Source organism: Hemiscyllium ocellatum, chromosome 19 (assembly GCF_020745735.1).
Source record: "Hemiscyllium ocellatum isolate sHemOce1 chromosome 19, sHemOce1.pat.X.cur, whole genome shotgun sequence".
Lineage (NCBI taxonomy): Eukaryota > Metazoa > Chordata > Chondrichthyes > Orectolobiformes > Hemiscylliidae > Hemiscyllium > Hemiscyllium ocellatum.
Genome location: NC_083419.1, coordinates 19,078,281 through 19,093,106, shown reverse-complemented (window position 1 = coordinate 19,093,106; position 14,826 = coordinate 19,078,281). Strand labels below are relative to the sequence as shown.

At 40.7% G+C, this 14,826-nt stretch overlaps 1 protein-coding gene across 1 annotated transcript in view; it reads right to left on the bottom strand.

Annotated features, from left to right (window-relative positions):
- slc5a8 (solute carrier family 5 member 8) overlaps window positions 1-12,493 on the bottom strand; it is a 30,713-nt gene extending 18,220 nt beyond the window's left edge. The window contains exons 1-6 of the mRNA XM_060840050.1: window positions 12,143-12,493; window positions 8,838-8,903; window positions 7,261-7,312; window positions 7,094-7,161; window positions 4,599-4,753; window positions 4,372-4,512 (exon numbers count right to left, since the gene is read on the bottom strand). Of these exons, the coding sequence (XP_060696033.1) occupies window positions 4,372-4,512; window positions 4,599-4,753; window positions 7,094-7,161; window positions 7,261-7,312; window positions 8,838-8,903; window positions 12,143-12,493 (833 nt within the window). The remainder of the gene's footprint in view (window positions 1-4,371; window positions 4,513-4,598; window positions 4,754-7,093; window positions 7,162-7,260; window positions 7,313-8,837; window positions 8,904-12,142) is intronic.
- Between the last annotated feature and the right edge of the window lie 2,333 nt (window positions 12,494-14,826).

Genomic DNA, 14,826 nt, shown 5'->3' with positions numbered 1-14,826 from the left:
ACCGCAATACCCTGGGCCTCCGAATTACTAGTCCAGCGACATTACCACTAAGCCACTAAAACAAGGTTAAAGTCACAAATAGTTTGGAGTTTTGAGAAGAAAAAGCATGAACATTGGTTAGTTTAGTTGGCTTGAGTGCACTGCAGAAACCAAAGGTGTAGTTCCGATCAGCTGTGGTAGTTTTGCTGCCTTGCCTACCTTGAGGTTGATGTGAAATGATGCCCCTCAAACTTAACCAATTAACCCATTTTATGATCCCTGCTGATATTATTATGATGTTAGGTCCCAGACTGAAACCTGGCTTTATACTTTTTTCTGTATGTGTGTTTTTAACAAGGTGGTAACTCACTCAAGCATTAGCATACAATATTGCCAATGTCCTGAACTTTCCAATAACAGAATAGGAGAACATCAGAAACAGGGGGCAGGTCATTTACCTCCCAAGCCTGCCTTGCCCTTCACCAAGATCATGGCTGACCTGCTCCAAGCCTCAAATCTTCCTTAATGTACAAGTCTTCTTGAGCACTTCCATAGAATTAGAACAAAGGACAGTACAGCACAGGTAGATAGGATAGTGAAGAAGGCATTAGTATGCTTGCCTTTATTGGTCAGTGCATTGAGTAAATGAGTTGGGAGGTCATATTGCAGCTGTACAGGACATTGATTCAGCCACTGTTGGAGTATTGTGTGCAATTCTAGCCTCCCTCCTGTAGAAAGGATGTTGTGAAACTTGAAAGGGTTCAGAAAAGGTGTTGACTTGTTGGGCCGAAGGACCTGTCTCCATACTATAAGGAATCTAATCTAATCTAAAAAAAAGATTTGCAAGGTTGTTGTCAGAGTTGGAGGATTTGAGCTATCGGGAGAGGTTGAATAGGCTGGGGCAGTTTTCCCTGGAGCGTCGGAGGCTGAGGAATGACCTTATAGAAGTTTATAAAATCATGAGATGCATGGACAGGATAAGTAGACAAGGTATTTTCCCCAGGGGAGAGGAGTCCAAAACCAGAGGACATAGGTTTAAAGCGGGAGGAGAAAGATTTAAAAGGCACCTAAGGGGCAACTTTTTCACACAGAGGGTCATGTGTATATGGGATGAATTGCCAGAGGAAGTGGTGGATTCCAACATTTAAAAATCATCTGGATGGGTATACGAATAGGAAGAGTTTAGTGGGATATGGGCCAAATGCTGATAAATAGGACAAGATTTACAGAGGATATCTGGTCAGCTTGGATGAGTTGGACCGAAGGGTCTGCTTCTGTGCTGTAGATCTCTCTGTAATGAATCGATTAAGCAAAAGAAAGAGATATAGAATAGAATAAGTTAAACAATAATATACAATATATATTTAAAGATTCTTAAACAGATGCTAGATATATATAATTCAATTAATCCCTTTACATTACTCACATGAAGCAGAGTATCTTTTTTTACCACCCCTATAGGGCCTGATTTAACTCTGGCTTCAACTCCCCATCTTGTGAATCTATTGCCTCTGCCTGCAGCCTTCATAAAACTGAGCTTAAACTTTCTCAGCTCCAAATACCCCTTCACAGTGTTTAACCAAACACTTCTCATCTGGAGCTATTACTAAACTCTTTACTCTGAGGTAATGTATTTTTTAAAACAATGCTGAACCATCTTCTCCCTTTCTGAGAAGCAACAATTTTACACTTGCAGCTTCAGCTAAGAACTCTGTAGAACTGCCCCAAACAGAAACTAAATCTGAAATTTTATCTCCAACCTATGGGTATTCCCCACTAAGATTTTTTTAAAATCCACAATATGTCACCAGAAAGCCTAATACACTATTCTGTGTACTTTCTTTGCTCATTAGCTTTCCCAATAAAACATAAACCCATTTGTTCTTGGAGACTATCTCTCTCAGTTTTAAAAGGAATGACCATGGCTACAGACATATTGGCAAATTAATCATTAAACCTCTTCAGATACATAAAATACTCTATTTGCTGCAGTTCAAATTCAAAAATCCAAACTTTGGAATAAATGACATTGAAATATATATGGATTGCATGCTTATATCAGACACTCTCTCATGGAGTGTCTGCAGCCCTTTGTCAACTATGGCTAGACACCTACTCATATGAAACAGATCAGCCTGGTAATGCCTTAAGACCATTAGCTGTGAGAGCAGAAGTAGGCCATTCAGCCCATCAAGTCCACTCAATAACTATGGATAATCGGATAATCCTCAATTCCATTCTCTCATCTTATCCCCGTAAACCTTGATTCTCTTGATGTTTAAAAGCTTATATCAACCTTGAATGTATTTTACAAGACATCTTTGACAGCCCACCATGATAAAGAAATCGACAGATTCACAACCCTCCGAGAGAAATAATTCCTACTCATCTCCATTTTGAATGAGCAACTCCGAACTCTTGTTCTAGACTATCTCAGGATGACAAACAACCTCTACGCATCTAACCTATAAAGTCTCTGAATAATTTTATGGTCTCCTCTCATTCCTCTAAACTCCTATGAGTACAATGAGTACCTATTCAACTTTTCCTCACACAAAAATCCCTCCATACCCAGGATCAGCCAAATGAAACTTCTCTTAACAACCTCTAGGTAAGGAGCTCAAAGCTGTTTACTGTATTTCCAGCTCTGGTCAGATTAGTGTCTTGCATATTGTAGCAAGGCCTCCCTATTTTTATGCTTCATTCCTTTTTAAACAAAGGCCATCATTCCATTTGCCTTTGCTGTTACTTCAACGTTAGCTTTTTGTGATTCAAGCACAAGGATCCCAAAACATTCCGTTGGGGTGACACGGTGGTTCAGTGGTCATCACTGCCGTCTCACAGCGCCAGGGACCGGACTTCAATTCCAGCCTCTGGTGACTGTCTGTGTGAAGTTGGCACATTCTTCCTGTATCTGCGTGGGTTTCCTCAGGGTGCTCCGGTTTCTACTCGCAATCTGAAGAAGTGCAGGTGAGATGAATTGGCTATGCTAAATTGTCCACACAGTGTTCAGGGGTGTATGGGCTGGATGCATTAGGCAGGGGTTAAATGTAGGGGAATTTGTCTAGGTGGGTTAAACTTTGGAGGATTAGTGCAGACTTGTTGGGCTGAAGGGACTGTTTCCACTCTGTAAGGATTCTATGATCTAAAACCGACTAGACGAAAGTGGGTACTGCAGATGCTAGATTTTACTGTCAAGATTAGAGTGGTGCTGGAAAAGCACAATTCCTGATGAAGGACTTTTTGCCCAAAATGTCAATTTTCCTGCTCCCCGGATGCTGCCTGACCTGACGTGCTTTTCCAGCACCGCTCTAATCTTGACTATGATCTAAAACCCTCTGTGTTGCATTTTTTCGCAATTTTCTCCATTTAAATAAAATCAGCTCTTTTATTCTTCCTGCAAAAGTGCAATATCTCATGTCTCCTGCACTGTGGCTTCTCTCTTTTTTTTAGAAATTTAAAGAAGATCTTACCGTCTGTTTTTATGTTACTTAGCCTTCATTGTTTATTTACCCCATTGCTTTTAATTTTTTTGTTGGTCAGTTCTTTGATTTACCATTATTCTTTGCCACATGACTTTTTTCTTTCAATTACTGTCCTTAACTTTCCTAGATAACCATAGTCAGTTTATACCTTTCCTAGAACCCTTCACCTTCACTGGGATATACCTTTGCTGTGATAGTTGAACTGTTTTAAATGTCTGCCATTGTTTGTTGACCATCTTTTCTGCTAATCAAAGAAAAAATACTGGAGTCTGAAACAAGTACAGAATGCTGGAGAAACTCAGCAGTTCTGTTAGGATCTGTGCAGAGACTTTAGAGTCCAGTATAAATTTTCTCCTCCCCAGGTTGAAACTTTGTAACACTGACAATATCTAGTAATTCAGAATCCGAATCTGCTAATGTAGAAAAGAATATTACTGCTTAGACTTAGAGTTCCTGTTCCTCCGAACATGTTATTCAATCAACTAAGAAATTATTTATTAGCATGATTTCAATAATCAAATACCACTATAGCACTTTTAATGTAAGATGTTTCACTGGAGGGTACGGAGACAAATTTTGAAGCTAAGCTGCATAAGGTATTCAGATAGTCAACCAAATGATTGGTCAAAGCAATAAGACTTAAAGGAAGGGAGAGATAGAGAGAGTTACACAGGAATTTCAGAGCTTAGGGCCTAAGGAATGAATTGGCTGCAACTGTGCAGCAATTAAACTTGTGGATGCTCAAAAGACAGGAATTGGAAGAGTGTAGAAATCGTGTTGGCCTGTACGGCTGCTGGAGGTTGGAATGGTAAGGAGAGGGATCTGAAAACAAGGCTGAGAATTTTAAAAATGAGGTATTGCTGGATTTCAGACCATTGCAAGATTAAGATGACAAACTAATACTCACACCTTGGCTTGAGTTTGTGTTTTGCAAGAGATGTATCTCTGAACCTGGGCCTGGTTCACTCCATAGATCCCGGTCCATGTGAAAGTTCCTCCTATTACAATCGTCCAAAAGGTGTGTCGGTGGAACGGATTGGGGTCAAAACTGAACACAGATGTTGGACATTAAATTATAAAGCACATTGTTAATAGATCCTGTTAATTAAAAGAACATACCTTTGCAAAACTTACTTCCAGAAGTTTAGTCTGCCCCCGTGATCAGCAGTATTCAGTACCTTACTGATGCCCCCTTTCAGTATTATGGCTTGAACAATGACTGCCACAAGCCCAATCACCATGATGACAATCTGAAATACATCTGTCCACACAACAGCTTTGAGACCTCCCTGAAGCAAAGAGAAGGAAAAGTATCATATCCAAGTGTTAAGTGACTGCCTTGGCTCAGTGGGTAATCACTTGCCTAAAAGTCAGAAGCTTGTTGGCTCAAGTCTCACTCCAGGGATTTAAGTGTTCTTTCATTTAGATCCCAGCTAACTTGTAACTGAGACACTGCTGCACTGTGAGAGGTGCTTTTGTTTTTAACTGATATATTAAAGAAAAGCCCTGCTTTCAACTGCATTCAGTTAGAAAAGATCCCACTGCACAAGAACAAGAAAGGTGTCCTGGCCAATATTTATCCTTTATTCACACCATGGAAGTGCAAGGCAGTGGTCATCTCCAACAAGGGAGAAATTATCCATTGCCCCTTGACATTTAATATATTATCATTACTGAATCCTCCATTACAATTGAACAGAAACTGAATTAGATGAGTCACATAAATATTTTGGGGACATCAGCAGGTCAAGGGCTGGGAACTTTTCAGCAAGTAACTCACCTCCTATTTACCCACAGCCTGTTCGTCATCTGCAAGGGACAAGACAAACGTATGATGGAATATTCCCCACATGCCTGGATGACTGCAGCTGTAGTAACATTCAAGAAGACTGACACCATCGAGGGCAAAGCGTCCCACCAGACTGCCACCACCACAAACATTCATTCTCACTACCACTGACTCTCTGGAGCAGTGTGTGCATCATCTATAAGATGGATGGCACAACTTCATTAAGGCTGCTTGGACAGTACCAGAGGAGTGAAGATTGGCTTCAGTTGTATAGGAGCTGGCTTGCACTATGCCTGAAATATTGTATGCAGTTTTGGTCTCCAAATACTGTTTTTTGCCATAGAGGAAGTGCAACAAAGATTCACCAGACTTTTTCTCAGGATGACAGGGATCCTATGAAGACAAGTTGGGAAAACCGGGCCTGTATTCCATAGAGTATCAAAGAATGAGAGATGATCTTGTTTAAACTTACAACATGTTTAATGGGGTAGACAGGGGGGGTATTTTGTTTTACTCTGGTTGGGGAGTCTAGGGCACAATTGAAAAATAAGGGAGATGTAATTTTGGTCCAAGATTAGGAGGAAGTCTTTTCCTCAAAAATATTGTGAATCTTTGGGATTTTCTAGCTCAGAGGACTGTGGAAGCTCAGTCTTTGATTACGTTTAAAAGTTGATAAAATTTTGATTATCAATGGTGTGATGCATTATGGTGACAATGTGGGTGAAAGACATTGAAATGTTCAGTCAGCCATAATTATATTAAATGTTGGGGCAGGCCTGTTGGGCTGAATGACCTACTCCTGTTCCTATGTACTTATGACAGGGCCTTCCAAATCGACGACCACTTTGATCTAGAGGACAAGGGAATCAGATACATGGCAACATCATCATATGCAAGTTCTCCCAAGTCATCTTGACTTGGAAATATATCACCATCCCTTCACTGTCGCTGAGTCAAAGTCCTAGAACAGAATTGTGGATCTACTTAGAGCACATGGACTGCAACAGTTCAAGAAGGCAGCTCACCACCACCTTCTTGAGGACAACTAGGGCTGGGCAGTAAATACCTGTGCAGCCAGCAGTGCCCACATCCCATGAACTGATTAACAAAAAAATCATTATCTCATTGCTATTACTGGAATCTGTTTGCAACCGTGATTTAAAAATATTTCATTATTTTGGCTGGAAAGTGCTTTAAGATATAGACAGATTTATAATCAGGAAGAAAATCAAGGGTTATAGGGAAAACTAAGGAAAGTAGAGTTGAGGATTATCAGACCAGTTATGATTTGGAGATGCCGGTGTCAGACTGGGGTGTACAAAGTTAAAACTCACATAACACCAGGTTATAGTCCATTTGGAAGCACTAGCTTTCTGAACACTGCTCCTTCTTCAGGTGGTTGTGATCAGTCATGACTTCATTGAATGGTGGAGCAGACTCAATAGGCTGAATGGCCTATTTCTACTCCCTCGTCTTATGGTCTTATCAACTAGTCTGTGCTGATAGTGAAGACTAAAACAGTCCCTTCACCTCCATGATTTTCCTCCAGAAGTGGGTGGTTCCCACTTTGTTGCTCATTCCCCAGGCCCTCCCATTAACATCTTTCTCCAGCCTCCACCTAGACTGTTTTAAAATTATTTGATAGATTCATCCAAGGTCTATGCCTGTGCTCCTCAGATGCTGCCTGACCTGCTGTGCTTTTCTAGCACCACACTTTTCAATTCCATGTGCAAGCTTATTCTGTGTAAAGACATTCTTTTCTTTATCAGTTCCTTTGGCGATTAAACTTAAATGTATGCTGTTCACCACCAGTTTCACCAGCTCAATTATCTTAACTTACCAGAGTGCAGTAGAAAGTACAGACTACTCCAGTCGAAATAATCGAACCCCAGAGGTTGAAATTTGTCACTAAAAGCAAGGAAATAAATGCATCTGAATTGTCAGTACTGAAGGCTGTTGTTATTATTGCTGAACTGACAAATAATGAGACAGAAAAGTCATACATACCTTGATTTAATGCCAATGCTGGAGCATAAATAACAATCCCTGTGTATAAAATCTGAAATAAATGATACATAACTCAGACAACTAAGGTCCAATTAAGCATTGATTTCTGAAGATACTGTCATTTTTAAAAATAAAGAAAAGGAAAGAGCATAAGAATAAGGGAGAGAGGCAAAGGAAATAAAAGGAGAGTGTCAGGGAGAGAGGACAGAATGAGAGAAAGAAAGTGTGTGTATGAGAGAAAGAAAGAGAGAGAGAGAGAGAGAGAAGCGTTCTCAGGTCTGCTATAAGGTACATTTGGAATGGTTTGGGTCAGGTTTGGGAGCTGATTTGCCACATGTAACATTAACATAAAACAGAAATAATACCAAGAACTGCGGGTGCTGTAAATCACAAACTCAGAGCATTCATTGCTGGAAAAGCTCAGCAGGTCTGGCAGCATCTGTGGAGAGAAATCAGAGTTTCCTGAAAACACGAAGGGTCACTCGACCCAAAATGTTAACTCTGATTTCTCTCCACAGATGCTGCCAGACCTGCTGAGCTTTTCTGTTTTTGTTTAACATAAAGCAAACTCAGCAACATTTAATCTCATTGCACTGTGTTCATGGGTTGCAGGCACTGGTTCAACAAACAACAGCTGCAAAACATCTGCCAACTTACAAAATTCAGTGCATTGATAAGATGCAAATAAAGGAAACTGCTTCAAAATATGTGAAATGCAAGATAATTTCCATTCGAGGTGATAATATGATGCGAAGCATTGCAGGAGCAATGTGCAGCTTCACAGGCTGGAAGGACATGTTGGTGTTGCCAGTTTCCTACGTGAGGATGTCCTGGCCATCACTGAGAAGTAAACAGCTCCAAAAAAAAGAACTGGATATAAACATGAAATGTAACATTTTACTGGGAATTATAGGAAGGTCACAGCCTATTGGGTTTGTGCTATGATGTAGAGATGCCGGTGTTGGACTGGGGTGGACAAGGTTAAAAATCACTCAACACCAAGTTATTGTCCAACAGGTTTATTTGGAACCACTAGCTCGTGCTATAACCTGGTGGTGTCGGGTTTGTGCTACACAAAGATTAGTTTAGAACTAATTCGAGGTCTCATTTAAAACAGCTATAATGAACACAATAGGCCAAGGAGTTTCCTCAAGTGAATAAGGTTTCTATGATTCTAAGAAGGAAATGAGAATCGATGAGGGTAATACCCTCAGGTATCAAATTACATCTGCTAATAGCTGGTAACAGAATGAAACAGAATAAGCCACATAAAGCCTTTTATTGAAGAACAGTGCCAAGGCAAAGGTCAGAAAGAGGGATTCACATTGAAGAATAACTCATGGCCAATAGAAGCTTTAAACGTCAATTGAAACCATAAATGCTGTAAAGCCAGTTGGTCATTCACAGTAATGGCCCATTGCCAGGGAAGGTGATTTAATTATGTGTTAATGTTACTGACTGTTTACTGTATGATCTGTCACTCAGTACAAATGTTTCTTCATGATTTTTATGGTGATAATATAACATAATTGCAAAAATAAACTGATAGAAGTTACACATTTTAACTGCGTACTTACTGTTTGAATCATAAATAATATTGTTCCACATAAACGAACCCATCTGTTAAACCGCAGCTCCAAGTACTGAAAATCAGACAGCCATGGGTGAGATCATGGTGTAAATCTCAATTCAAACACTAGTGCCCTTGGTCCTCCCCACCATTATTCTTACTTAGCCAAATTCAGGCAACAGAAGGCCACCTACCCAGAGAAACAGCATAACAAATTTACATAGCACTATTATATTCCACTGACCTAAGGCTAGCATGAGTCTTTGACCCATCAGTGAAAGCTCACAGCATTGCACGATTCTGGGCATTAATGGCCCCAATAAGTGATTTTGCAATTATTTCTTAAAAGGTTTCCTTGTGGGCCATGTTGTACAGATAATGGTTCTGGAAGGTTTAAAGACGGTCTTGTTCCAAAATGGGTCAGACGTATCACCTCAGGCTCCTGATATTCCTTGTTATTATGTCCAACTTTTAGTGTCCAAGGATGTGCAGGCTAGGTGGATTAGCCATGACAAATGCAGGCTTATAGTGTAGAGGTATTGGTCTGGGTGGAACGCTCGTAGGAGGGTTGGTATGGATGAGATGGGCCCAATGATCTGTTTCCACACTGCAGGAATTCTATGATCTAACCAATGTGATTTGTACTTGTTGTTCACAGGCTATTAACTAAAAAAAAACCTAAACAAGTAAACTAAAATAACCAAAAGTGCAGTCACAGATACACTTGGTGGTGAGGAAGGCATTTGGTATCCTTGCCTTTTTGGTCAGAGGATTGAAGGATTGAGTATAGGAGTTGGAAGGTCATGTTGCAGCTATACAGCACATTAGTTAGGCCTCGTTTGGAATACTGCCTTCAATTGTGGTCTCCCTGCCATATGAAGGATATTGTGTAACTTGAAAGGGTTCAGAAAAGGTTTACAAGGATGTTGGCAGGGTTCGAGGGTTTGAGCTATAGAGAGAGGCTGAATAGGCTGGGGCTGTTTTCCCTGGAGCGTCGGAGACTGACACGTGGGCTTATAGAAGTTTATAATATCATGGCAAGATCTTTTCACCAGGGTAAGGGGGTCTGAAACCAGAAGGCATAGGTTTAAAGTGAGAAGGCAACGATTTCAAAGGGACCTGAGGGGCAACTTTTTCACACAGAAAGTGGTGCGTGTATGAGCTGCCAGAAGAAGTGGTGGAGGCTGGTAGGATTACAACATTTAAAAGACATCTAGATGGGTTTATGAATAGGAAGGGTTTAGAAAGATATGGGCCAAATGATGCAAATGGGACTAGACTAATTTAGGATATCTGGTCAGCATGGACGAGTTGGACCAAAGGGTCTGTTTCCATGCTGTGTATCTCTATGACTCTTCAGATTAAAAAAAAAACAACATCTTGCTATTTTTTTCTCTGGGCTTGCTGCAACATCTTGTGAATTAGATTTAAATTCTGAGGAAATCTTAGAAGGTTCGTAATCCTAGAAAACCCTGGGTACTAGCGAGACCTCCATTGCCGAGTGGCATCCTAAGTTTCAGGCAGTCAGCCATCCTGTAGAGTGCACTAGGAGCTACATTCTCCTCAGCCTGCATTACCTGACAGCCCTGGCCATTGACACTTGCCCCACAACATCTCCAAAATCCCCTTCTGAAACCCTTTTATAAGTCCTTCCAGCCTTAAGATTTTACCTTCAAGCTTCACTGCATATTCCAAGCTGGCATTCCCCAATGCTACTACCGTGTGAGTGCTTCACTGTCTGAAATGCCGTTTATATAAGGTATTACCCCAGGGCCCCAGGTAACTTCACAGTTGGATGTTGAGATGTCCATGGCTTTCCTGGAAGAAACGCTGAGATTTCTTTGTACCTGAGGAATGTCCATCATCAACCAACAGCAACATTGGTGTGAAATATTGGTCGTTGGTGTGAAACACTGGGAGCTGGTATGAAATACTGAGCGTTGGCTGTCTATATAACAGAGACTATGTTCCACAGTAAATGACTTGCAACTTTATAAAGCATTGGTTGGGCCAAGGTAGAATATTCTGCATAGTTGTGTTTGTCACACAGTCAGAAGGACATGAGTACACTGGAGAGGATACAAAGGAGGTTTGCCAGGATGAAAAGTTTCAGTTATGAGATGCGACTAAATAGACTGCTTTTGTTTTCCTTGGAGCAGAGGAGTCCGCTGGGGATTTGATTGAAGTGTACAAAACTATGAGAGGTATAGACAGAGTAGATTGTAAGAATCTTTTCCCCAGGGCAGACGTGTCCAAGACCATACAGCATAAGTGTAAGGTCAGTAAATGGTTTAGGAGAGAGATGAGGAAAAACTTATTCACCCAGAAAGTGCTGCCTAAGAGGGTGGTGGAGGCAGGTACAACATTTAAGAAGCATCTGGATGAGGTCTTAAAATGCCAGGGCTTGGTAGACTATGGATCAGATAAAAGGGACTAGTGTGGTTTGGTGGTTATTGGGTTGGCATACATATGGTGGACTGAAGGGCCTGTTTCTATGCTGTATTATTCTATGACTTCAGTTAAGAGTCATACAGGAGCTGAAATATTAATTCTGTTTCTGTCTTCACAGATTCTGCCAGAAATGCTGAGTTGCTTTGCATTTGTTTCTTATTGGTTGGCTCCCACATTTCTTGCATCGATTACATTGGTTCTGGTATTAGTTTGGAGAGCTTGAACAATCTAAGGAAGTATCTTTCAAAGCAGTGACCATATTGAGGTGTTAATTGCTCAAATTCAGCTCCTTTGGGTGGGACATTGTGTTTGCAAACCACACACCAGAGACCTGAAACAATTGCTCCATTCAGAATTTAGTCATGACAGAAATATTGGAAAGGGTGTCTTCAAAACATCATTGAAGATGTCAACCTACACACAGTGACTTACTGGAGACCCTGACTTGTGACCAAAAACTTGGAGAAGGCTCACTCCTTAAGGCATTGACCATATCGAGTCTTTGTGGGGGACAAGCAGAGGTGAAGTTGAGGCATCGGAGACAGGTCACAAATCTCCAAACCGTCCACTTACCCAAACCTTCAAACACCAGCTGCCTCACACAAGAAAGAGCCTGCAGACCACACCTTGGGCCATCTTGGAATTCACTAAACCAGAGACAGAACAAGTCATCCTCAATCAGTCATCCAGCCACTGATTAAGAAAGACAAGTCTGGAAATAAATACCCTAACAATCAGTAAAGGGAAGCATCTATGGAGTCCTTTAACAGAGCTGATTAGCTATCACATATTTGTAATGATTTAACTACTCAAAGACTACTGGCAATCCCTTGGTATCCTTCCCTTCACCTGGACACTCACCTCATAGCTGCTGGTAACACCAAGCCGGTAGAAGATTGGCAGGAAGACCTCGGCACTGAGAATCACCACAAGCATGTAAGAGATGGCAAAGTAGATGTTGACAGCCCCAAAGTGATATGTATCATATGGGGTCCCCAGCATTGTCACTGCAGACATGAAGCTTGCAGTGAGGCTGAGAGCCACTGGCACAGAGCTCATTTGATGGCTTCCCAGAAGAAAGTCTTCGGTTGACTCACGTCCTCTTCCCACCACTGCATGGTAAATTCCCACCAGGGCCGAGATCAGCAAGAGGGCAACAAAAACTACATAGTCCCAGGCGCTGAAACTGCCGAAAGTTGTAGGTGCTGCCATTCTTCAGAACTCCTTCCCTGAGCTCAGGGCTTCTCTGCAGGTTGTTACAAGTTTCTCATGCAACAGGAAGCAGAAACATGACAGGTGGAGCCAATCTCTGAGCCCGTTAGCAAGTTAATGTCAAACCAATTCTGACTGAGTGGTGTAACTTAATTTAATTTAATTTAGTTTGTTTAATTATTTACTGAAGTGTAGTGTGGGTAATTTTTTAAAATTTGTTTTGTAAAGTTGTTAGTTTATTGTTGTTATGCTCGGATTATAAAATTTCAAAAAATATAAACAATTTTGTAAAGAACAAAAATCTTTCTCAATAAAAATAAAACAATTCTGACATATTTCCCAGTTACTCTCCTCGCGGGATGAATTTATAAGAAATATCCCACAAACGATCCATTAAAGATTTAAGGTTATTGGGGAAATATAATACTTCAATCCACGTAGAGGAATTCATTAACCTAAAATACATAATTTGGAGGATGGCCAGCCTTTAGAAAGGAGAAACATTAAAAAAATAGGGAAAGAGAAGGAAAGAAAGCGAAAAGGTGAGAATGAATGACAGGAAACAGAGATAAAGGAAAAGGGAAAATACAAGAAGATAGAAAGAAAGGAGGATAGGCAGAAAGGAAGGAAGAAAGGTATACAGAAAATGGCCTCCAAGTTGCCTCTGGGACCTTCGTCACTTGGTCATTATTCCTGTGTGAAACTTGCACATCGACAAGCCAGTGACCAGGAATAGTGAGTCCATTATCACCATATAGCTCCAACTTAATCTATGGACCTGAAAATTCAGCCAGCTCACAGGCTGAGCACAGGTCCTGGTTTAGAATCCAGGATCTCCCCGTCTGTCTGATTCAGGTACTTACTGAACCATCTAAGGAACTTCTCCAAGTAACACTGAAATCCACTGTAATGTTTGACGGAAATTCTGCTGTTTTAATCATTCTCTTATTCGGTTGAAGTTCCTTTCCATTCTGATGCTCTCACGCTCCCTTTGCCCTGACCTTCAGCGATGCACATTAACTTTTAAAAGATTGGCTCAGTAAGAACAAGTCGTCAGAGAAGTGTTCATTGTAGTCCCACCACTCATCCCTTTCCATGTGAAATAAATATGTACCTTATTATCCTTGTTAACTAACTGCCGCTGACCATTAAGCTACAGAAGGATTCCTGTTGGATCCTCTTGTTTTCCAACAGGAAGCACATAATCTTTCAAAAATAAAATTATTCATGACAATTAATCCAGAAGGCATAACCAATAATCAGGCTAAAGGGAGTACAAATCGCACCTGAGCAGTTTTAGATATTGAATTCAGTTTAAAAAATAATTTTGATATACATTAAATGATATTGACTTACAGATTACAAACAGCTTTTCAACCTAATTGGCCTTTGTCAACATTTATGCTTCACAGGAGCCTTTCTCAGAGCATCTACTTCTATTTCTTTCTCATTCTTCTAATTTTTTGATTAACTAAATAATCTTGACTGCACCAAGAATTCCACTGGAAACCAATTTCAGATTGTCAGTTGAGTTTGGGATGTCTTTCATTTACATGTGCTAGAAGCTACATATATTCACGAACAGAACCCCATTCTTTGTACGCAAAAGGAATTTGGCCATACATTGCACCTTTTACGAAGTGGAAAGGGTTATGGAGATTGCCAGTCCCCGCTACATACCCCATGCAATGGCTTGACCCATCAGAGATTACCTGCCTGGCCTGATTTTCTTGATAAGCTAATGAAGATTGATAGTTAACAGTTCCTGCTGAATCTCCAGCCCAATCATAGACCAATCAATCGGCACTCTCTTCAAATGCTGCACAAAATTGAAGTTAGTTTCTTGTATCTCATTTCCTGTTAAGGGGGGGTATTGGAGTCGTGGTAACATCATTAGACCAGGGCAGCAGGTTAATGGACATGGATTGGAATCCCATCATTGCAGATGGTGAAAGTGAAGTCAATAAAATCTGGAATTTTAAAAAATCTACTAAATGGCAAGCGTGTAACAATTGTCAATTGTTAAAAAAACAAGTTGATTGATTAATGTCTTCTAGGGAAGGAAATCTGGCCTACAAGTGGCTCCAAGCCCATAGCAGCGTGGTTGACTCTTAACTGCCCTCTGCAATGGTCTAGACAGTATGGTCAAAGACAACTCGGGATAGGCAACAAATACTAACTTTGCCAGTGACCAGTGACACTGATTTCCCATATGAGAATACAGACAAAGTCCTGATGTAAAGCTTTGACTTTGTGCCTCCCGTTATCAATATTTTTATTCTGTACAACAAACAGTTATTTGTATTCCTGACAAGCTCATTTGTTTTTGGAGG